General features: G+C 34.2%; 7 protein-coding genes across 12 annotated transcripts; 5 read left to right on the top strand and 2 right to left on the bottom strand.

Annotated features, from left to right (window-relative positions):
- The first annotated feature begins 20 nt into the window (after positions 1 to 20).
- Positions 21 to 4,452, top strand: LOC105963187 (uncharacterized). The gene is made up of 7 exons (XM_012987572.2): positions 21 to 615; positions 1,005 to 3,285; positions 3,365 to 3,454; positions 3,543 to 3,608; positions 3,708 to 3,797; positions 3,899 to 4,075; positions 4,207 to 4,452. The coding sequence occupies exons 1-7, from the start codon at positions 275 to 277 to the stop codon at positions 4,240 to 4,242; spliced, it is 3,081 nt and encodes a 1,026-aa protein (XP_012843026.1). The 5' UTR covers positions 21 to 274; the 3' UTR covers positions 4,243 to 4,452.
- An 838-nt stretch (positions 4,453 to 5,290) lies between these two features.
- Positions 5,291 to 5,880, top strand: LOC105963374 (large ribosomal subunit protein bL31c). The gene is made up of 2 exons (XM_012987767.2): positions 5,291 to 5,362; positions 5,476 to 5,880. Exons 1-2 carry the CDS (start codon positions 5,291 to 5,293, stop codon positions 5,800 to 5,802), a joined length of 399 nt encoding a protein of 132 aa, XP_012843221.2. The 3' UTR covers positions 5,803 to 5,880.
- A 674-nt stretch (positions 5,881 to 6,554) lies between these two features.
- Positions 6,555 to 6,893, bottom strand: PDF1.4 (defensin-like protein). Its single transcript, XM_012987705.2, has 2 exons — positions 6,818 to 6,893; positions 6,555 to 6,735 (listed from the first exon to the last, which is right to left on the bottom strand). Exons 1-2 carry the CDS (start codon positions 6,891 to 6,893, stop codon positions 6,563 to 6,565), a joined length of 249 nt encoding a protein of 82 aa, XP_012843159.1. The 3' UTR covers positions 6,555 to 6,562.
- Positions 6,894 to 9,942: 3,049 nt separating this feature from the next.
- LOC105963185 (bifunctional dihydrofolate reductase-thymidylate synthase 1) lies at positions 9,943 to 13,942 on the bottom strand. Of its 6 annotated transcripts, XM_088813523.1 has the most exons (13): positions 13,842 to 13,914; positions 13,711 to 13,765; positions 13,525 to 13,588; positions 12,508 to 13,055; positions 12,056 to 12,428; positions 11,926 to 11,970; positions 11,624 to 11,689; positions 11,307 to 11,368; positions 11,150 to 11,224; positions 10,895 to 11,060; positions 10,662 to 10,785; positions 10,450 to 10,556; positions 9,943 to 10,353 (listed from the first exon to the last, which is right to left on the bottom strand). In XM_088813523.1, exons 4-13 carry the CDS (start codon positions 12,933 to 12,935, stop codon positions 10,243 to 10,245), a joined length of 1,557 nt encoding a protein of 518 aa, XP_088669649.1. In that variant the 5' UTR covers positions 12,936 to 13,055; positions 13,525 to 13,588; positions 13,711 to 13,765; positions 13,842 to 13,914; the 3' UTR covers positions 9,943 to 10,242. The 6 variants fall into 6 exon arrangements, with proteins under 6 accessions (XP_088669649.1, XP_088669648.1, XP_088669646.1 ...); XM_088813522.1 differs by having other exon boundaries at positions 13,694 to 13,907; XM_088813520.1 differs by having other exon boundaries at positions 13,711 to 13,877.
- A 985-nt stretch (positions 13,943 to 14,927) lies between these two features.
- On the top strand, positions 14,928 to 15,344 carry LOC148764915 (S-protein homolog 29-like). Its single transcript, XM_088814410.1, has one exon. It carries the CDS (start codon positions 14,928 to 14,930, stop codon positions 15,342 to 15,344), a length of 417 nt encoding a protein of 138 aa, XP_088670536.1.
- Positions 15,345 to 16,387: 1,043 nt separating this feature from the next.
- LOC105963313 (S-protein homolog 2) lies at positions 16,388 to 16,810 on the top strand. Its single transcript, XM_012987704.2, has one exon. The coding sequence runs from the start codon at positions 16,388 to 16,390 to the stop codon at positions 16,808 to 16,810; it is 423 nt and encodes a 140-aa protein (XP_012843158.1).
- A 3,362-nt stretch (positions 16,811 to 20,172) lies between these two features.
- LOC105963310 (S-protein homolog 29-like) lies at positions 20,173 to 20,589 on the top strand. The gene has a single exon (XM_012987703.2). The coding sequence runs from the start codon at positions 20,173 to 20,175 to the stop codon at positions 20,587 to 20,589; it is 417 nt and encodes a 138-aa protein (XP_012843157.2).
- Positions 20,590 to 23,537: the final 2,948 nt, after the last annotated feature.

Here is a 23,537-nt window from a genome sequence, read left to right as displayed (position 1 = left end):
GAACACAACAGAGGATCCCCGCCCCAACATAATAAATCATTTTTTCTTCCCTTAAAAATAATAAAAAATTAAATATTAATTTCAATTTTCTCTCTCATCGCGAATTCGTGTCTCTTTCTTCCTCTTCGTGTTTGTCTGACTCTGCAGAATTTCCCTCTGCAGACAAAAAAAATACCTCGAAGAAGAAGAAGAAAAAATCAAACAGAAAACCCCAACGGAAAAAACAAAACCCTAGCCTCAGAAGCTGAAAGCTCTCTGCTTTTCACCGTTTCACATGGCGGCGTCCCTTTCCCGACCACCGCACAGGCGGAAGCACTCCGCCACCACAAACGCCTCCTCCTCATCCTCCGCCGCCGCTTCGAAGAGCCCTTACGACGACGTTTTATTGTCTGGTGGCGGTAAAATGAAGTTCCAAGCTCATGAGTACGCCGAGATTTTCTCCGGGTCGTCGTCCATCCCGGTGCTCGATCTTTCGGGTCTGGACGAACGAGCGGGTTCGGGTTCGGGCGATTACCGGAGCTCCAACCTCGATTATTCGAGCATCTTTGGTGGGGTGCGGGTTGATGACGTGGCGGTTCCGTATGAAGAGTTGTTTGCCAGGAAAACTGTTACACGGTTAGTTTTCTCTCCTTTCATCCATTCACAATTTTTTCTTCTTTTTTTCATTTATTTATTTATTTATGAATTTGAAGGGGAAGTTTGGTACTTGTTGTTTTCGATTTTATGTTTTCATAATATGTAGGCTGTAGCTAATAGTTCTTGAATTTTGACATTGGTTTGGATTTCCTTATGTAAATGTAATTAATGTTGTTAGTGTGTATAAAATAGAAAAAAAAAAGGTTAAATCCAGTAAGAATTTTCCGGAAATTTCAGTTGCGATCGTCTCTATATTTATCGTGCTCGTGTTCGATTTTCAAGTGTTCCTATTGTCGAATTTGCTTTCATGTTAAATCCGATTGCTTGCAAGCCTTGTGTTCATAAATCGTTTATTGCAACCGTCACAGGCCGGCAGCAGATCCACAGTCCCCTTTTCAAGAATCGAGTTCCGAAAATACCCCCGATCGATCCGCAGATGGAATTAAACAGCATATTAACGTGTCTTTCAACAAGATTAGTCAGAAAACGAGCGACGCTTCAAATGGGAAAACGCATATAGCACAACTCGACTCTGTTCCTGGATTTACTCGCTTTGTCGACGGTGACAGGGCTGTACCTCCACTGAAACGTGAAGTGAGTCGCACATGGAGTTTTAGTGTTGGGGTTAACGGAGAATTAAGTCCTAATAAGACGAGTAATGTGAATGAAATCGAGAGCAAATCACACGTCTCGAAAGTGCCAACTCATAATCCTGTTGAGGTTAAACGCTCGAGGTTGTCGAGTTTTGCTTCTAGAGATTCTTCTGGAAGGACAGGTGGCGGACACTCGCCGCCGCCTTTGTTTGATGAGGAATTAGATGAGAATTCAGTTGCCGGTGTATCTGCAGCTGCTTTGAAGAAAGCGATAGAGCAGGCTCAGGAGAGTATACGAATCGCGAAAATGATAATGGAGAGGAAAAAGGACGGTCTTCGAGGTGGGCCCAAGATTAGGTCCGACAGTCATTTGGAAGTTAAGGATGATGATAAGAAGGAAACGTTGGAGAAGAGAGAATTGACTATTGACCGGACAAAGGAGCCCGAAATCGTTGCTGAGCTGGCAGTGGAACAGCGTCGAGCACATGTTGTGGCTCCTGTAAAAGGACCTGAAATTAATGTTGAATTGCCGGAAAGAGATGAAGATTGTTCTCAAAGCACGCAAGAACACGAGAAGTTTACTCGTGAAGCAAATGAGGAGAGAGACAATCTTGTTGGCTGTACGGGAAAACAAGAGGAGGAATTCGTGGAGCATGATGAGGTGGATAATGAACTGCAAAGTCCAAGTGGGAGAGGCGTGCTTGAGGAAGAAGACACGAAGAAGAGATCTGAAAATATCACCGCGTTGGAAGAAAACGGAGATGAAGAAGAAAATGGGGTGATGCAGAAAGAAGAAGAAGTACGCGAAGTAGGAGAAGATGGAGAACATGGGGTAAATGTAGTTCACGAGCCAGAAATTCGTGACGAGGAAATGAACTTTCGGCATGAGCGGGATGAAATTGCGGAAAGAGAGATGAATACTTTTGAATGCGAAGCAGGTGAAGTACTGAAGAGTGAAATTACGGGCGATGAATTTGAGGTTCGGGAGATTGCTTCCGATAAGGAAAATGATGATGCTGTTGATGTCCATAGTTATGATTCCGACACGAATTTGAGTGATACTAGCGTCGTTATTAGCGAGACTCGAGAACCTTGTGATGTTGAATTAGACAGCGGAGCGCAAGTTGAAGGAAACGAAGATAGCGACGATAGTTTGCACGGAGTGGTAACTGAAATATTTTCGGAGAATGAGAGCTTGAATAGATGTTCGTCTGAAGAGAGTTTTATCGAAAGCAAATTGAATGATGGCGTTGAAGCTCTTTCTTCTGATAGCAAGACTGAAAATGTCGGTGTAGAGGATGCAGATGATCGAGAAACATTGCCGAAAGACGACAACGTTTTCACAACAACTAGCGAGTTGCATAACGCTTCTCAAGAGTATGCTGCTAATACTCGAGTTGAGGAATTAGATACCACAAATGTAAAAACGGAATCGGAAAAAAGAACTTCGGAGACTAACGAAGAATCTGCATCGACCTCCATCCTCGAAAATTCAGATGATGTGTCAGCTCACGAGGCTCGAGCGTTTGCAGCAAATGCAAACGAAGAAGTAAAAGATGACCACGATACGTCTCCCGGTGAAAGAGAATACGTTGAGGAACAAAATGAAGAAACGGGTCAAAACATGGAAAAGAATAAGGAGAATCTCGGCGAAACCACGACCACAACAGCACAAAAAGATTCCAAATCGAACGAGCAAACGTCCGAGACAAACGACGACGACCAGCAGCAGAGAATCGAAGCTATCAAGAGGGGAAGAGAGAGGGAGAAAGATAGAATAGCTGTAGAAAGAGCAATCCGCGAAGCACGCGAGAGGGCGTTTGCGGAAGCTCGAGAAAGAGCAGCGGCTGATAAGGCGGCCGTTGAAGCCAAGGTTAGAGCTGAACGAGCTGCAGTTGAAAGAGCCACAGCAGAGGCTCGCGAACGAGCTTTAGAGAAAGCAATTTCTCAGAGAATTTCCACCGACGCAAGAACACAGGGTGATATACACTCCCCTTCAGAAAACAATTCTACTTCTTCGCGAAATAATGAATTGAAGCACAGTTTTTCATCTTCGGTGAGTTTATCATTTTTTTTAGATAATATTCATTTGTATGAAAGATTAATGATGTAACGAGTATTTTTTTCCCCTGTAGGATTTGGAGAAATTTGATGGAACGAGTAGTGAATCGGCACTGAGGCGTAAAGCGAGGTTAGAGAGGCATCAGAGATTAATGGAGCGAGCGGTAATTTTCGTTTTTTGAAACTAATTGCTATTTGCTATATAACTCGAGCTACATTTTCAATATTTTCCAATTCAATTGGTCGTTGTAGGCGAAAGCCCTTGCAGAGAAGAATATGCGCGATCTTCGTGTCCAGAAAGAACAGGCCGAGAGAAATGTAACAACATTTCCAATTATTTTTTAACTGAAAATTACGCTTTTTTTTTTCTTTTTTCGGTTGTAATTTTTTGTTTTAAAATGTAAATCGTAACTGCAGAGACTAGCTGAATCACTTGATGCCGTAATTAAGAGATGGGCGACGGGGAAAGAGGGCAACTTGCGTGCACTACTCTCGACTCTTCAATACGTAATGAGTCACACTCTTTAGTATTTTTTTTTTGTCTTGAAAAAAAGAAATCGAATAACAATTTAGTGACTCATATTTGGTCTCGTTTTACACACGTGCAGATCCTCGGATCAGACAGCGGGTGGAAGCCTATACCTTTGACAGAGATCATAACGACTGCAGCTGTAAGAAAAGCTTACAGGAAAGCAACTCTCTGCGTACACCCCGACAAACTTCAGCAAAGAAAAGCCACCATCCAGCAAAAATACATTTGCGAAAAGGTCTTTGATCTTCTCAAGGTATTCTTTCAAACCGAAAAAAAAAAGTTATTCTAGTTTTGTATAGGGTTTTAAAAGCTAGCGTTTTTCCGTTATGGTTAACGACTCACTCACTCACTCACTCACTAACTCACTCACTCACTCAACTACAGGCTGCGTGGAACAGATTCAACTCGGAGGAAAGGTGAAAAATAGCAAAGCAGCGGCATTTGTTTCGGAGGGGCTTCTTTTTGTATTCGATTAATTTTATTTATTTTTCTCTGCGAGATGAGGGCTGTCTGTATATTTGTTGACCAGGTAGGTTGACATCTGGTTCTGGTATGCATAAAAATAAATGTATTGTTGTAGTATGTTTCTATATACTATTCCATCTTTAATGCTGGTGTTCTTTTGTATAATGTGATTCCTATGTGATAGTAAAAATCGGAAAAAAATAGAAACCGGAATTTCGAAATTTGGAACTAAAAAAATTGTTCTGAAATCGAAATTTTTCGGATTGCAATTGGTGGGATTCAAAATTTCCATTTCCCGTTTCCAAAAAAAAAATTCGGAAAAATCTGAAATTGGAATTTTCAAAGTGAAAGTTTCATTTGAAAAATATTCTACTAAAATCGAAATTATTCTAATTGGAATCGGCGGAATTCAAAAATTGGAATCTGGCAGAAAAAAAGAAAGTGGGAGAGAAGGATCTTTGGGTAATTTCCTACCACACGAAGCTATATGACATTAAGGGCAAATTTCACTTTTTCCTCTTGTACTTTGGTTTGATATCACTTTACCATTTCTACTTTAGATTGCATCGATATTCATATGCCCCTTTGCACTAGAAAAATTGTCTCAATGTGGCCCTCGTTGTTAGTTGTCAGTAATTATTAAAAAATAAAAAATAAAGAAAATTCAAGACAATGAGAAACAATAGTCCATGATGGCAACCACAAATTATTTTTTAAACTAAGCCGAGTGGTTTTTTTTTTTATTTATTTATTATTCAGATCTTAGATCAAACGGTGTTAAGGTCAAAGGTGTGAAAAGTAACGGCAAGGGCCACATTGAGACAATTTTTCAAGTGCAAAAGGGCAAATCAATACAGTCGAAAGTAGAAGGGGTAAAGTGATATAAAACCAAAGTACTAGGGCAAAATGGAATTTACCCTTACATTAATACCCCTCTATAGAAATTTTCAGTAAAAAAAGTTAAAACCCTAACCCATCGTCTCTGTTCAAAGAAACAATAAAAATGGCGCTGAATCTCTCAAACACATTCCTCCTAAAAGATCTCCCGCCTTCTTCGCTCTCCTTCAACTCCAAGGTCGAAATTAATTCAATTAACAAAAAAATCAATCTTTGATTTACTTTTAACCTTACTCAGTTTTCCTTTTTTTTTTTTGGGGGGGGGGGGGGGGGGGGTTGGATTTTTTACAGGCGGTGGGCAGTAATCAGATGCGGTGGAGCTGCAGGAAGAAGAATATACACCCGGAGTTCTACGAAGACGCGAAGGTGTACTGCAACGGCGAGCTGGTGATGACAACCGGCGGAACGAAAAAGGAATACATCGTCGACGTGTGGTCCGGCAACCATCCGTTTTACCTCGGCAGCCGTGGTGAGAATCTCGTAGATGCCGATCAAGTCGCCAAATTCCGCAAAAAATACAGCGGTCTGTCGGAAATCATGGAAATACCTGTCCTCACCGGAGAGATCGTCATTCCTCCCCGGAGAAAGTCCGCCGCCACCAAACCTAAAAAGAAGTAGTCTCGAGATCCTACATTTTCCCGCCTTTTTTTTTCGGTAGTGAGTGTTTCGAATACTTAATTTATGATGTTTGTTCAAGACGTAAACGGCTTAGAAGACTGTCGGTTAATATTTTCACTATCTTTCGTCGTAACTCGATGGTATAACTGACAGCAGGATGGAACTTTGCTAGTTTGTTTCGATTTCGGTTTCATCTATCTCATTATAAGGGTTTTGGTCGTGACTCGTGAATTCGATACCACAAGACAGCGGTTTTTGTGTGTATTTCTATCTGTATTGTATTGGAATTGATTTTGGGAACTGTATATACGTGGTCGTTTTCGTCAAATTATATATTGAAAAGTCGAGTTCTTGAAGAATAAATCGTTAATCTTCTCTGTGCTTCTTTAATCTTTATTTACGAACTTGATTCGCAAATGTCGGAAATATGGCCTTCCTGCAAAACGCTCGTCTCCAACTTTGAACACTACTCTCGGTTATGTTATGTTCGGAACTTTTTACCAGGTGAATAATTATTGCTATATAGTACAACAAACAACTGAAAATTTGAACACCAAATCTTATTACCAGGTAGGTGCATGAATTTTATTTATACATATTATGATCGAAATCGGATCTTATTCCAACACACAACGCATCTCACAAACATACACACACCTATTGATATAGATCTACGGTTTAAAACCTCATGGTGTATTTCACCAGGTGTAGGATCTCATAAGCCTAATATATTAGGTACTTATTAGTTATTAGTAAGCGATTAACAGTTGAAATAGCAAAAACACGCAAACCCCGGAAATTGCGCATGGCAAGCACCGTGACTCGCGCGCTCCCAGTTCCTGCATTGATTATTGCAGTTGTTGGAGCTACCGCAGAACCCTGTCCATGTCTTGCTTCGCCTTTCACAAAGCCTCGATTCCACCACCATAACTTCTGATTAAAAAAAAAAAATTAAAAAAAAAACTGAAAAAAATATGTGTACAAGTAAAACCATGGAAAAACTTTCAAAGCCCACCATTGTTAAGCATGATGAAGAGAAGCAAGACGATGAGTATGACCGACGAAAGCCGATATACAAGTGAAGCAGCCATTTTTTTAGCTTGTATTTACGTTATTGCGTGTTCTTTTTTTTTCTTTTTTTTTTTTTTTATTGGGTGATATATATTCTAGAGTAAATTTATAGTGAAGTGTTTGTGTTAGAAGAATAGAAAATAGATCAACCTGGAAATTTTGACTCTCTTATCCTAAATGTGATAAACATCAATTTCTATGCTCCAAACATTTGTTCAAACCCTTGTGTCATACAATTTTGGCACAATATACCATATTTCAACAATTCTGAGTATTTTTTTGAATGTGTTTGTGACTGGTGTATTAACTTGTTAGGTCATATATATATATATATATATATATATATATATATATATATATATATATATATATATATATATATATATATATATAATGTTTCACTAATTTTTTAATAGTCAAACAAAATCACAAGAAATTGTATATACTTAGCACTAGATTTTTGCTAAAAATCGTTGAAAGTTTCGAAAAAGATAAAATTAATACTTGAATGTATAACATAGAAGATTTTTATCCACAAAATAGTCGAAAAATAGTTCATCTAAAAATTATTTTACTAATCCTTGAATAGTTTTGCACTGTATTGTATAAAAATTGCATTTGAACTTTTAATTAATTTATATACTGAATAATGAAGCTACAAACATAAATTGTTATTCTACCATCAATTGTTTATAAATCGTCAATTCGAATTAAGTTTTTCGCTAAAAATCGTAGACCATATCTTACAAGTAGAATAGTACGATCTAATTCATTGGAATATATTGGCTATCACGACCGGGATGTTCTAAAACAAGCAAGAAAAGAAACGATAATGAGGGATTTATATATAATCAAACCGGCAAAATCCAATTTGCATTTAACAACAAATAAAAATAAAACGACGATAAAAAAGATCATTGCCACGGTTGAACTAGCACCAAATTATTGAAAGGATTGTCCGGGTCGACGTTGGAATAGATCCCGTCTGCCTGGGCTACGTAATTGTATGTATTATAGGTAATGTCCTCATTATCAGCATTAAAAACATCGAAAGCGACGGTCCTCGAGCCCACCGTAAAGCGACAAAAGTAGAGAGTGCGGCTAAAAATGTTGGATTTAAAAGACCAGCTAAAATCCTGACCGGGATTAAGTGTGTGGTTTCCTAAATCATCGTCTTTCGACGCACAGTGAACCAATAGAGTCGAAAAACCGCTAGGGAGCTGGTTGTAAATATGAACATGATGTCTCCTTAGGCTACTATAAGATTCGGTTTTGTGGACTAAGTACAAGAATATGACAATGATTGAGAAAAGGGTCTTCATAACTGGATTTTTTTTATTTTTTATTTTTTATTTAGTTTGATTTGATTTATTGTGCCCAGGTTTCTTAGCATTATATATAGAACAATTAATTGTGTGACTATGGATTTGAAAAGTTATGCATTAGTGATGGTCAATTTCTAATAAAATTTGGTCAAACTTTCTAATAATTAGTGATTGTAATAATTAATTGTGTGATTGTATGGATTTACTACATCTTTGAATTCGAGCAGGAATCTGATTGAGATTTAAGTCTCAATTTGGATTTTAAATAAAAAAATTGACTGTAATTCAAACTCAACCAAAATCCTATTATGCACTCGTATTCAAAATTGAGTTAAAATAATTAAATATGATAAATATATTATATACTTATCATGTATCTACACATAAGTAGTATGTATATGTCTGTATATAAGAGTTAATGCCAAATAATTCATGATACCAAAATCGAGCACATTCAAACTTATTTACAAAAAAAAAAAAAAACCATGTATATATATACCAAAATTACCCCAAATTTCTTGAAACTCAATTCAACCTCAATTTCACGATTTACACCACAATTTAGTCCAATTTCACCAATTAACCAATTTTGATCCGCCACCGCTGGTCTCCAGCGTTGACTTTTTTTTTTCCTGAATTGTTTTTTCTGGCAGGTCAACCGCCGGTTTCCGGCGTTGATTTTTTTTTTTGTTTTTTTTTTTAATTTGTTTTTTCTTAAAAAAATATTTAAATTAATATTAGTGTCTTGGCTGCTAAATTACTGTATCCAACAATAATTTATCTGTCGTAGACAGTAATTTAACTGTTAATTAATTTTTTTTATGAATTTTTTTTTCTTTAACAAAAATATTTTAATTAATATTACTGTATTGGCTGCTAAATTACTGTCTCCAACTGTAATTTAACTGTCGGGGAAAGTAATTTAACTGTCTGAGACAATAATATTACTGTTTCACTATATTCATTAATTTTATCGTCTTGACCTACAATTTTGTTGTTTTCGACCGTAATATACTGTCTCATGCAATAATATTACTGTTCAGGACAGTAATATTCATAATATTACTGTTAGACATTAATGAAACATTAATTTAACTGTTTGTATAGTAATATTACTGTTTGGGACAATAATACTAGTAATATTACTGTTTTGGTATTCAATATTACTATTTCAGACAACAATTTTGTTGTTAACACAATACTTTAGAGAGGAAAAATAAAAGTCAACGTTGGAGATAGTAATATAACTGTCTAAGACAGTTACATTACTGTTGGAGAAAGTAATTTAACAGCCAAGACAGTAATATTAATTAAAATAAATTTTTTTAAGAAAAAAAAAATTGTCAACGCGATGGTTGACAGAGCGTAAGAAAATTTCAGAAAAAAAAAAAGTTACCAAAAAAAAGTCAATGCCGGAGAACCGCCCGGTCATCACCGGAATCTGACCGAAAAAAAAATCAGAAAAAAAAAATTATTTTTCTGAAAAAATAATATTTTCTCAAAAAATTATGAAAATGGGTTAATGTGATATATTTGTTTAAATCCGGGATCAATGTGTAATATTAAGGAAGTATAGAATATAATGGATGAAATTACTAAAATTATATTATCGAACGTATTTTAGACAAAAGATAAATAATGAATTTATTTGAAAGATTGTTTTTTGTCTGGACCAATGTACATTTAATTCGTTTGTCATGTCCCTCTTTGCTATTTGCCCAATTAATATTACCGCGGTGCCCTGTTTTAAAAAGAAATGCTGATAACCAAATATAAAATTAAGGGTATTTTCGACATTTATAAGCAATTCACTATAATCCTTATAAGTTATACCCAACAATAGAGACAAGCATTACACAATTGAAAATACACAGAAGCCATAATCCCAACAAACATGGAACTCTCATATTACATTATCACAGAACAATATAATCCTCCTCAATCTAATCAATCCTATCAATATTCCCAAACGAGGCCTAAGTGCACAAACTCGACCGACGATGAAGCATCGGGTTAATTGCATCAGTTACCTCTAGCAACTGCTTCACACTGCCATTTTCATCTCCAGCTTCTGGTGGGGCTCGTAATTCACAAGTTCAAAATCACCGGCAACAAATGAATCGATGTCCTTTTTCTCAGTGTTGATCCTCAATATCTGTTTCACAAACGGAGATCGAATAAATCAAGGAGCAGCAAACTTTAAATGAATTTCGCAGGGATCATAGTATTTATATAGTGAATATATACTTACTGGGAAAGGTCTTGGTAGTTTTTTGAGTTGCTCTTGTAGAGGACCGACGTGAGTTTTGTAAACGTGGGCGTCTCCAAATACATGGATAAAATCACCAGGAACAAGACCTGAGTATAAAATGAAATGAAGATTTTTAAGCAAATACTCGGTTGACAAACATCGTACATGTAGATTTAAGACATCAATTTCTCATGTTGTAATAAAATTCATACCACAAACATGAGCAATCATACACGTTAAAAGCGCATACGATGCAATGTTAAACGGCACTCCAAGACCCATGTCAGCAGACCGTTGGTACATCTGGCAAGACAGCTCACCGTTGGCTACATAAAACTGCAATCAAAATAAATCGAGTAAAAATCATCATATATTAACTTATACAAGTGACCAAACATTTCCCTTTTTTTTTATCAATATTGATTTGGAATTTGTCTCATATTACCTGTGCAGACATGTGGCATGGGGGTAGTGCCATCAATTTAAGATCGGAAGGATTCCAAGCAGAAAGAATAATACGTCTGTCGTCGGGTTTATTTTTTATTTTATCAATAACATCCATCAACTGATCAATCCCTTGTCCTGTGTAGTCGTCGTGCATATTGGTGTATCTGTAGAACACGTAAGCATTAAAGATCACTTTTTGAAAGTGAAATATACTTTTACTTTCTTCAATTGAATTCGATAAGGAATTGCTAACCTTGCACCAAAATGCCTCCACTGAAACCCGTATACTGGTCCCAGATCACCCTCTTCTCTCTCTGTCAGTCCGATACTGAACGGGAAAAAATCGAAGCTGTTTTTATTAGATTTAGTAAATAAAATAAGAATAATTCAACTTAGAAGTTTCTAATTACCTGTCAAGAAAGTCTCTGGATGCATTACCATCCCATATATGTATCCCTTTTTCTTGTAGAATCTGAATCACACAGAACTTCATTAATACCACAGCGTATTAACGGAATGCCCATATTTGTATTTCAGAAATAAGACAAATTCATTTTTTTGTAGAATCTGATTTAATTTGTAAGTATACAAGTACGTCTTCTTATAAACTTATCCTTACAAATTCAATTCCATAATTCTTAAGAGCAAAAAGAAAAAGCACACACTAATTCTTCGAGTCTGTCGGATATGTTTTTTTATGCAAACATGAAAATGGTCGAACCATTACCTTAGCATTTGTTGAACCACTGATGAACCACAAAAGCTCTTCAACAACTCCTCGCCAGAAAACCCTCTTTGTATCAAAACCAAAGTCAACAGACCACAACAATCAATGGCATAAAATGTTAAAAGTCAATAAACTTAAAACTCTCTCAATTGCTAGTGTCTCAGTAAAGCTGAGAGGAAATTAAAAATCAGATAAATGCTGCATACTGCGCATAGGCTCGACAGCCTAATAGTACGAAATTTTATTAGTAACTGTAGCAGCTAATTTACTTTAACGCAGAAGTCTCAAGAAAGGATTCATACCTTTGTCGTAAGAAGAGGGAAATATTTGCGCAGGTTGAATCTTATCTGGAAAATGTTTAAGCACAACTATCAGAAGGGCAACACCAAAACACAAACGACATAAGATTAAGGTAATCCTACAATTATATACCTGGCAACCGAATTTCGAAAGTGTCCCAGTTCCTGTCCTGTCATCTTTATTATTCCCATTCGAAATAATATCTTGAACCAGTCTCAAGTATAAGAACTCTTCATGCTTATCAAAAATATGTTTTGGCAGGAAAGTAAAATCCGAGAGTTTTAATCTATTGGAATGTGATGTACTATCAGGTCCTTTAATGGAGTTCTTCAAACGGACATACGTTGCAAAGCAATACTTGATACCATTCTCCTCAATGACGGAGGACGAGTACCATGGCTGATAAACCGACATATCTATAGGAGGTATAAACGTGTCGCATTCGATAAAACTCTTGATTTCAGTTATGTGGATCGCGTCACACTGCAATGCATTAAATGCTTCCCTGCATCAAAACTCGTGCTCTAAATTTCTTTTTGTTGAAAAATAATCGTATTTGCAAATTCGAAATCAAGATAAATTACCTCAAAATCTGGCCACCTCCTATAAGAAAAACCTTCTCTATGTTAAAACTATAGGGCGGTCCTGCTAGTAATTTTAGAGCTGACGACATACTACCACAGAAAACAACACTCTCGTCGGAATTAGAATCGGAACTACCAGAACGAGTCAGTACGACATTTAGTCGACCAGGTAATGGGCGAAACTGAGGGGGAATGCTTTCCCAAGTTTTTCTCCCCATCAAAACGGCATTCTTCTTATTGGGATCCGAAGTAGTTGCAGTTATCTCTTTGAAAAATTTAAGGTCACCGGGCAATCTCCATGGCAGTTTACCTTCTTTCCCAATGCCCATATCAGGAGTTGCTGCCACCACAACTTGGTAGCTTCTCTCGGGTATTGACTGTGCATTATCGTTGCCATTAGAAACGCATTGAATTGAATCACTAGCCATCGATAAGTATCTTCTGCAGAATCTCTGTGCGGCAAATGGTTTCAGAGATTTGAATGACAGTATAAATGATGATTGTGAAGATGCTCTGAATATGCTATTCCGGAAAGAACCCAAAGTAACCTGAAAATTCATAAGAATACCGATTATGTTCCCAATAAATCAGAGGGAGAAGTAGATACAGGAGGAAACTGACTAGCAATTAGTTAAATTCAAGAATTAAAAGCTTGTGGACAAAATTGTTCCAACAATCAACTTTTTTGACTGAATTTGGATCCGAAGATTTGAATTTTATCGAAAATTTCTTTCTGGTTTGATATACACACGCTTCTAACTGACTTATTTGAAGGATTTTAAAACTGGATTTGAAATTTAAATTTAATGAGGACGAGCAAAGGTAATTAGGTCAGCGAATTAGGGGAAAAAATCATATAGCGATATACACACATTCAATCACAAAGAGCATCAATTCCAGAAAAAAAATGCACAATGCACACGGACATTCATAAAAATTCGAATAATAACAACTAGAAATACTCGAATTATAAAGTGAAAAACGGGAAATACAGATAAAAAACAAAAACACGCATACACGAAGAACAGAAAAAAGGCGCGGCGTAGGACGAGAGAAATAGATCGGCTGAGAAAATGAGGATCTGAATGAACGGGAAACAAAAACCAGCGTCGGTTACAGTGGTGATGCGGTTTATGCTAATCGATTTGTGGTGAATTTGTGAAGCAATTGAATTGAATTATTACACTCTCAGTGGGTTTTCACCTTTTTTCTACAATAATTGGGGCTGCGGCGGCGGATTGCGGCGGAGGAAGTGGCTCTGGGGTTGGAAGGAAAATTAAGGGAGGAGGAGAAAAAAATGTGGAAGATGAAAATGATGTGAAAAGAGAGCTTACCGTTCCCGCCATAAGGAGAGCGGCGAGGTTTAGGTTTTGCCCGGGGTGAATTTTGAATTCAGTTTCAACTGCAGACATGAAAATAAATAAATAAATAAATAAATTGTAAAAGTAACTATTATAAATTTATTATTATATTATTAGTATTTATCTATGTAGCACGGACTCCCGAATGCGGACACCGGTAAACTCCATTTTCCAAAAAGTAGGATACGGAAGCATGGGGAAACGTGTAAATAATTAAAATGTAGGGGTGCATTTATAATTTCTAAAAAATATTATAATGTTTGAAATCATTTCACAAATTACATTTAGGGTATATAAATTTATTTAGTATGAAATTAATATCTACAAAAATATTAAAAAAAAAAAACCCTAGAAGTGAAAATGAGGCATAATATTTGAGATTTTTTTTAAAGCGTGTGCATTTCGGAGTTTTTATTTAAAATAAAATTTGGATTTATTTTGTGCGGAAACGCATTTTTTATTACCAGGAACGACCCCAAAATATTTCCGACAGGTGTCATGGAATTTCGGTTTTCGAAACGTTTCCGAACGTGGAAATGCGTGTTGGTTGAAGTTTCCGTGCATCATAGGTATTTATCCTTAAAACAATATTTTAATTAAAAGAACTTTGTTAATACAAGATCTAGAGGGTGTTTAGCTAAGTTTATAAGCTGTTAAAAATAGTTTATAAGATGTTTAACAGCTTATAAGTTCTTCCAAAGTGTTTGCAACTTTTTCAGAAAAATAATCTTAAAATTAATTCTAAAAATAAGACGCAACGACTTATCATCACTTAAAACAAATATCTTACTTACTGACTAAATAATTAGTTAGTCAGTGAAAAATCAATTCAGTTTCATCTAATTCAAATATAATTTGATATAGGTAAAAGCAAACCACCCTATTAATATGCTTTTACACATTTACATAATCAAATCCCTACCACAGATCCAAAAAGATCAAATCCCTATCTTTTGCGATATTACATTAATTAGCATTCTTTAAACTCCAATTTAGCATTCATTAATTAGCATTCTTTAAACTCCAATTAGCATTAATTGCGATATTACATTAAGAACAATGGCTTCTACACTAATGAAGAGCTTCCTCTCTTCTATTGTGCTATTCTTGTACTTAGTTCATATGATTGAAGCCGTTAGCTTCCTCCGAAAAACCGATGTTCATATTTATAACGATCTCCCAAAAAACTCCAAGTCCTTATTGCTACATTGCGCGTCTAAAAACGACGATCTCGGAAACCACACACTTTATCCTGGTCAGGAGTTCAGTTGGTCATTCCGTACTAATATTGTCTCGACTACGCTTTTCTTTTGTCATTTTTGGTGGGGATCGAAGCAGAGTGCGTTTGACGTGTTCGATTCTAATTGGTATTTCACCTATGACATAAATAATTATATGGTGAAGGAAGATGGATTTTATTTTAGCAATGATGGCGATGATCATGAGAAAGGTGTAAGAAAACGTAGCTCTTGGTAATGAAATAGTTTCTTAATTTTATTTTTATTTTTTATATTTGTATTTTGCTATCGACGTCTTTCAGTAATCGAAAAAAAATAATTCGAAGATATACAGAACTCACAAAACGTAGTACATATATATATATATATATATATATATATATATATATATATATATATATATATATATCAATGATTGAGGACATTACAGTTTTCATCCCTCAAGTTTGCACCAATTTCACATTTGGTCCCTCATGTTCAAATAATTTAAAACTTTGGTCATTTCCATCAATTTACCGTTAGTCCGATAATTAAGGCAGTGATGGGTACACGTTTCATTCTGTTAGTTTTAACGGGTGATTAATGGAAAGGACTATAAGTGTTGGAATTTTGAAACATAAGGGACTAAATATAGTTTTTGTGAACATGGGGGACCAAATGTGAAATCGGTACTAACTTGAGGGACAAAAACTATATTTTTTTTCATCAATGTTCATAATACCAAATGATGAAATTAATCTTTCAAAACAGAGCTCATTTTTTCTATTAAATGGTGAAATAAAGAAACCAAATATTGAATTATATCCTAATAGGCTAATAACAAATAGAAAAAAAAATATGGATTTAATCTATTTACAAACCCTTTTTAATAGTAGTTATTACAAATAAGCACACGGTGAACAACTAATTTCAATCTAGGTCCAACCCAAAAACTCTTTTACAAAAAAGTCCAGACAAAGTCCAGAGATATGTAAATGACCAGAATACCCCACCATATTTTAATATACTACAATTTAACCTGAATTTAATACTATGTCTACCTATTGTCTCGAATGGATAAACTTAGTGATACACACTATAAGAGCAATATACAAAGATTCTAAATGCAATATAATCAAATTCCTACAAAACATATGCTAAATCCCAATAATCATGCAATCTATAATTAAATCCACAAATCTGATGCATTACATTAGCATTCTTGAAACCTCTATTTAAAGTGACAATTTGGGCCCAAAATGAATGCATCCAACCACAAACCAATTCATCAAAGAATTAACAATGGCTTCCACAAATATGAATGTATTTTTCTCCTATGTTGTGCTTTTCTTGTACTTGGTTCATATGATTGAAGCAACTAGCTTGCTCCAAAAACATCATATTCATGTTTATAACGAACTCCCTACAAATTCCGCTTCCTTATTTGTTTACTGCGCGTCGAAAGATGATGTGGTCGCAAATCAGACACTTAATCCAGGTGATCAGTTGAGCTGGTCGTTCCGTTCTAATTGGCTAGGGACGACTCTCTACTTTTGTCATTTTTGGTGGGGATCGAAGCAATCTTCGTTTGATGTGTTTGATGCTCATTGGTATGCGACATATAACACACTCAATTATGTTGCGAGGGAAGATGGATTTTACCGTAGCCACGACCAAGACAATTATTTAACTGATTTGAAAAAATCTCGTCACGATTGGAGTTAATTGTAACTTTTTTTTTTTATATCAACATCTTTTGGTAGTTGTATTTCAACAAAATAAATAAATAAATTCGATATATTTAATTAATAGTCCACTCTACAGACTTGCAAAAACTAGTCATATTCGAAAGTATGAAGACAAACTTTTCATTGCATTTTGATATTAGGTAATATAATTCTCTTCATTAATTTAAGGGAAAATATATGTAGTCTATTTATTATCCATTAACGAAATTAACAACTTAATTGATAAATTTATAAAGATTTTTACTATCTATCATCTAGGTTAAATTTGCAGGTAGGTTTTTGTACGCCGGCAAAGAATAAAAAAAATACTAATAGATTAATGAGAAATCAAATCTTTATTTTTGCAGGTCGGTTAACGGCGGTCTCCGACGTTGACTTTATTTATTTAATCTTTTTACAAAAAAATATTATGAATATTTTCGGGCCACCACCAGTCTTCGCTATTGATTATTTATTTATTTTTTTCTAAATTTTTCTTAACTATTTTCTTTTGAATTATTTTATTTACACACCGTTGACTAGCAACACAATAAGATTAATGTGAAAACACTACAATAATCTTATTGTGTTACGTTATACTGTTCCCAATTTGGTGAAAAAGAAAAAGAAAAATCAACTTTAAGCAGTAAATTTAAAAATTATAATAATATCTAAAATAACTTTAATTTCATCTTCATTAAGCAAATTACCTATCCTAATAGGATAGATTTAGGTAAATATAAGTTATATAACAATGTCGAATTGTCTAATGTAATTTAAATTTTATAATATAGAAGTACATTCAAACGAGAAAAATCAATGCACTCGTAATCTCTTTGCAAAAGTTTTGACGACCAAACACCACATTCGATATATTCAAATCCAAGTTATGATCTCCTAAACATTGATTGTTAAATCCCCTCCGTGAAGAATATATTGTGGAATTTAATGTTTATCGTCTCGAATGGATAAACGTTTCGTTTTTAAATTTTTTATTTGGTAACGAAGGAATTCATGACCAACCAATAACCATTTAGATGCACTGAATAAAATAAACATATACGAGAACTCTCGTAATGATGAGAGTAATATATAAAAATTCTAAATACAATATAATCAAATTCCTACAAAAAAATATGCCAATGTAACGGTTATGACTGTTAGACACGAACGGCGTCGTTTGGATGAAAGAAAAGAATAGATAAACACTTTACTTACTTATAAAAACACATTTTTCTATCAAGAGGCATGGTTAAGAAGAGGCGTTCAATACACGAATCACGAGCGTCCACGTGGATTAGTTGTTAGCTGCTAATTAGAGCTTTTAGTTAGCTAGTTAACTATAAATAGAAGTTAGTTGTATCATTTTGGATTGCCTTTGAATAATACAATCTTTAAACATCTATTTAAAGTGACAATTTGGCCCAAAAAATGAATCCATCCAACCACAACCAATTCATCAAAAGAACAATGGCTTCTACACATATGAATAATTTTTTCTACATATTTGTGATTTTCTTCTACTTGGTTCATATGATTGAAGCAAATACCTTCCTCAGAAAACATCATATTCATATTTATAACGAACTCCCTACAAATTCTGCTTCCTTGTTTGTTTACTGTGCGTCAAAAGATGATGTGGTCGCAAATCAGAGACTTAATTCAGGTGAGCAGGTGAGCTGGTCGTTCCGTTCTAATTGGATCGGGACGACTCTTTACTTTTGTCGCTTTCAGTGGGGATCGAAGCGATGTTCTTTTGACGTGTTTAGATCTAGTTGGTTGAAGACATATAGAGTAGAAAATTATTTGGTGAGGGAAGATGGATTTTATCGTAGTCACGGCACAGACATTTATGGAGTTTGCTATTGGTCTTAATTGTATTTTGTTTTTTTTTATCGATGTCTTTTGGTCATTGTATTTCAACAAAATAAATAAACGAAATCGATATGTTTAACTATCGTCCACTCCTACTGGTTTTGTAGATGCTACATTCATTGAAATACATAGGGTGATTTTAATTCATTTTCGTGTAATAACACAAACACATATTGTGTGGATGCTTAGCGTGGGTGATTAATTGTATAGATCTACGATTTAAAATTATCCGATCAATTTTACCAAGTGTAGCATCTCATGACCGACTTGCAACTATATATATACAATCATGTTTATCTTGTGTCACAATATGTGATTGAGGCATTTGGTAAACTAAATTCCATACTCACCACAATGTAATTTGATTTGATAAACACTATATAGGCAATCTTGCAATAAGTAATTAGATCTACTTAAAATAATTAAATTCCTAAAATTATGTTGTTACAAAATTCACATAATCAAATATCTACAAATTACAATTATGCTATGTGACATTAACATTTTGAACACCGACAAGAAGAAAAAAAGAAAACAAATAATTGAAATGAGATATTAAGTGAATATTTGACCAAAAAAGTATTAATTGGAGGTCTTTGCAAATATTAAAAACTTATTGGGCTAAAAATTGCAAAAACTCAAACTTGAGGCGTTGGTTGCAAATAACATTAAGTGTATTGCAATGTAATTACGAGGGAAAATTACAGTTTTCATCCTCAAGTTTGCACCAATTTCACATTTGGTCTCTCATGTTCACAAAAAACACATTTGGTATCTCATGTTCCAATAATTTAACATTTTTAGTCATTTCCGTCAATTTACCGTTAGTCATTTACTTAAGGCAGTGATGAACACATCCTTGATTCCGTTAATTTTACGAAAAATTGAAATAAGTGACTAACAATGTTGAATTTTGAAATATAAGGGACTAAATGTGTTTTTTTTATGAACATGGAGAACCAAATGTGAAATTGATGAAAATTGAGGGATGAAAACTGTATTTTCCCTAATTATAACATTTAAAACGCTATTAGAATATGTGTATATTAAAATAAGGGTAAGTTACAACCACCCCTGAAGTATGGTTAAATTACGAAAACCCCCTTTCTGTTTGGTAATTACAACCACCCCTCAAGTTTTAGAAAAATAATCTTAAGATTAATTCTAAAAATAAGGTGCAACGGCTTATAATGTTTTAAAACAAATGTCTTACTTACTGACTAGATAATTATTAATTAGTTAGTCAGTGAATAATTAAATCAGTTTCATCTAATTCAAATATAATTCGATATATAATTCGATATATGTAAGGAAACCACACTATTAATATGCTATTACACATTTACATAATCAAATCCCCGCCACAGATCAAAAAAATCAAATCCCGACCGTTTGCGATATTACATTAATTAGCATTCTTTTAAACTCCAATTTAAAGTGAAAATCTAGCCCCCAAAAAATCCAACCAAAACCAAATCTAGAACAATGGCTTCTACACTAATGAAGAGCTTTCTCTCTTCTATTGTGCTATTCTTGTACTTAGTTCATATGATTGAAGCCGTTAGCTTCCTCCGAAAAACCGATGTTCATATTTATAACGATCTCCCAAAAAATTCCAAGTCCTTATTGCTACATTGCGCGTCTAAAAACGACGATCTCGGAAACCACACACTTTATCCTGGTCAGGAGTTCAGTTGGTCTTTCCGTACTAATATTGCCTCGACTACGCTTTTCTTTTGTCATTTTTGGTGGGGATCGAAGCAAAGTGCGTTTGATGTGTTCGATTCTAATTGGTATTTCACCTATGACATAAATAATTATATGGTGAAGGAAGATGGATTTTATTTTAGCAATGATGGCGATGATCACGAGAAAGGTGTGAGAAAACGTAGCTCTTGGTAATGAAATAGTTTCTTAATTTTATTTTTATTTTTTATATTTTTATTTTGCTATCGACATCTTTCAGTAATCGAAAAAAATTAATTCGAAGATATACAGAACTCAGAAAACACAGTACATAATATGTATATATATATATATATATATATATATATATATATATATATATATATATATATATATATATATATATATATATATATATATATATATATATATATATATATTAATGTTTGGGGAAATTACAGTTTTCATCCCTCACGTTTGCACCAATTTCACATTTCGTCCCTCATGTTCCAATAATTTAAGACTTTGGTCATTTCCATCAATTTACCATTAGTCCGGTAATTAAGGCAGTTATGGTTACACGTTTCATTCTGTTAGTTTTAACGGGTGATTAATGGAAATGACTAAAAGTGTTGCATTTTTGAAACATAAAGGACTAAATATATTTTTTTGTGAACATGGGGGACCAAATGTAGAATCGGTACTAACTTGAGGGACAAAAACTATATTTTTTTCATCAATGTTCATAATACCAAATGATGAAATTAATCTTTCAACACAGAGATCATTTTTTCTATTAATTGGTGAAATAAAGAACCAATATTGAATTATATCCTATTAGGCTAATAACAAATAGAAAAAAAATAAGGATTTAATCTATTTGCAAACCCTTTTTAATAGTAGTTATTACAAATAAGCACACGGTGAACAACTAATTTCAATCTAGGTCCAACCCAAAACTCTTTTACAAAAAATCCAGACAAAGTCCATAGGTATGTAAATGACCAAAATACCCCATCACATTTTAATATACTATAATTTAACCCCAATTTAATACTATGTCTACCTATTGTCTCGAATGGATAAACTTAGTGATACACACTATAAGAGCAATTTACAAAGATTCTAAATGCAATATAATCAAATTCCTACAAAACATATGCTAAATCCCAATAATCAAGCAATCTATAATAAATCCACAAATTTGCTGCATTACATTAGCATTCTTGAAACCTCTATTTAAAGTGACAATTGGGGCCCCAAATGAATGCATCCAACCACAACCAATTCATCAAAGAATTAACAATGGCTTCCACAAATATGAATGTGTTTTTCTCCTATGTTGTGCTTTTCTTGTACTTGGTTCATATGATTGAAGCAACTAGCTTGCTCCAAAAACATCATATTCATATTTATAACGAACTCCCTACAAATACCGCTTCCTTTTTTGTTTACTGTGCGTCGAGAGATGATGTGGTCGCAAATCAGACACTTAATTCAGGTGATCAGTTGACCTGGTCGTTCCGTTCTAATTGGCTAGGGACGACTCTCTACTATTGTAAATTTTGGTGGGGATCGAAGCAATCTTCGTTTGATGTGTTTGATGCTCATTGGTATGCGACATATAACACACTCAATTATGTCGCGAGGGAAGATGGATTTTACCGTAGCCACGACCAAGACAATTATTTAACTGATTTGAAAAAATCTCGTCACGATTGGAGTTAATTGTAAATTTTTTTATTTTTTTTATATCAACATATTTTGGTAGTTGTATTTCAACAAAATAAATAAATAAATTCGATATATTTAATTAATAGTCCACTCTACAGACTTGCAAAAACTAGTCATATTCGAAAGTATGAAGACAAACTTTTCATTGCATTTTGATATTAGGTAATATAATTCTCTTCATTAATTTAAGGGAAAATATATGTAGTCTATTTATTATCCATTAACGAAATTAACAACTTAATTGATAAATTTATAAAGATTTTTACTATCTATCATCTAGGTTAAATTTGCAGGTAGGTTTTTGTACGCCGGCAAAGAATAAAAAAAATACTAATAGATTAATGAGAAATCAAATCTTTATTTTTGCAGGTCGGTTAACGGCGGTCTCCGACGTTGACTTTATTTATTTAATCTTTTTACAAAAAAATATTATGAATATTTTCGGGCCACCACCAGTCTTCGCTATTGATTATTTATTTATTTTTTTCTAAATTTTTCTTAACTATTTTCTTTTGAATTATTTTATTTACACACCGTTGACTAGCAACACAATAAGATTAATGTGAAAACACTACAATAATCTTATTGTGTTACGTTATACTGTTCCCAATTTGGTGAAAAAGAAAAAGAAAAATCAACTTTAAGCAGTAAATTTAAAAATTATAATAATATGATGAGAGTAATATATAAAAATTCTAAATACAATATAATCAAATTCCCACAAAAAATTATGCCAGTGTAACGGTTATGACTGTTAGACACGAACGGCGTCGTTTGGATGAAAGAAAAGAATAGATAAACGCGTTACTCACTTACAAAAACGCATTTTTCTATCATGAGGCAGGGTTAAGAGAAGAGGCGCTCAATGCACGAATCACGAGCGTCCACGTGGATTAGTTGTTAGCTGCTAATTAGAGCTGTTAGTTAGCTAGTTAGCTATAAATAGAAGTTAGTTGTATCATTTTGGATTGCCCTTGAATAATACAATCTTTAAACATCTATTTAAATTACATTAGCATTCTTTAAACATCTATTTAAAGTGACAATTTGGCCCAAAAATGAATCCATCCAACCACAACCAATTCATCAAAAGAACAATGCCTTCTACACATATGAATAATTTTTTCTACATATTTGTGATTTTCTTCTACTTGGTTCATATGATTGAAGCAACTAGCTTCCTCAGAAAACATCATATTCATATTTATAACGAACTCCCTACAAATTCTGCTTCCTTATTTGTTTACTGTGCGTCGAAAGATGATGTGGTCGCAAATCAGAGACTTAATTCAGGTGAGCAGGTGAGCTGGTCGTTCCGTTCTAATTGGATCGGGACGACTCTTTACTTTTGTCGCTTTCAGTGGGGATCGAAGCGATGTTCTTTTGACGTGTTTAGATCTAATTGGTTGGTGACATATAGAGTAGAAAAT

The sequence above is a fragment of the Erythranthe guttata genome, chromosome 14 (genome assembly GCF_056151865.1).
Source record: "Erythranthe guttata isolate IM_541 chromosome 14, IM_541, whole genome shotgun sequence".
Taxonomy (NCBI): Eukaryota; Viridiplantae; Streptophyta; class Magnoliopsida; order Lamiales; family Phrymaceae; genus Erythranthe; species Erythranthe guttata.
The sequence above is the reverse complement of the archived record's forward strand: the minus strand, read 5'-3'. Positions and strand labels throughout refer to the sequence as shown.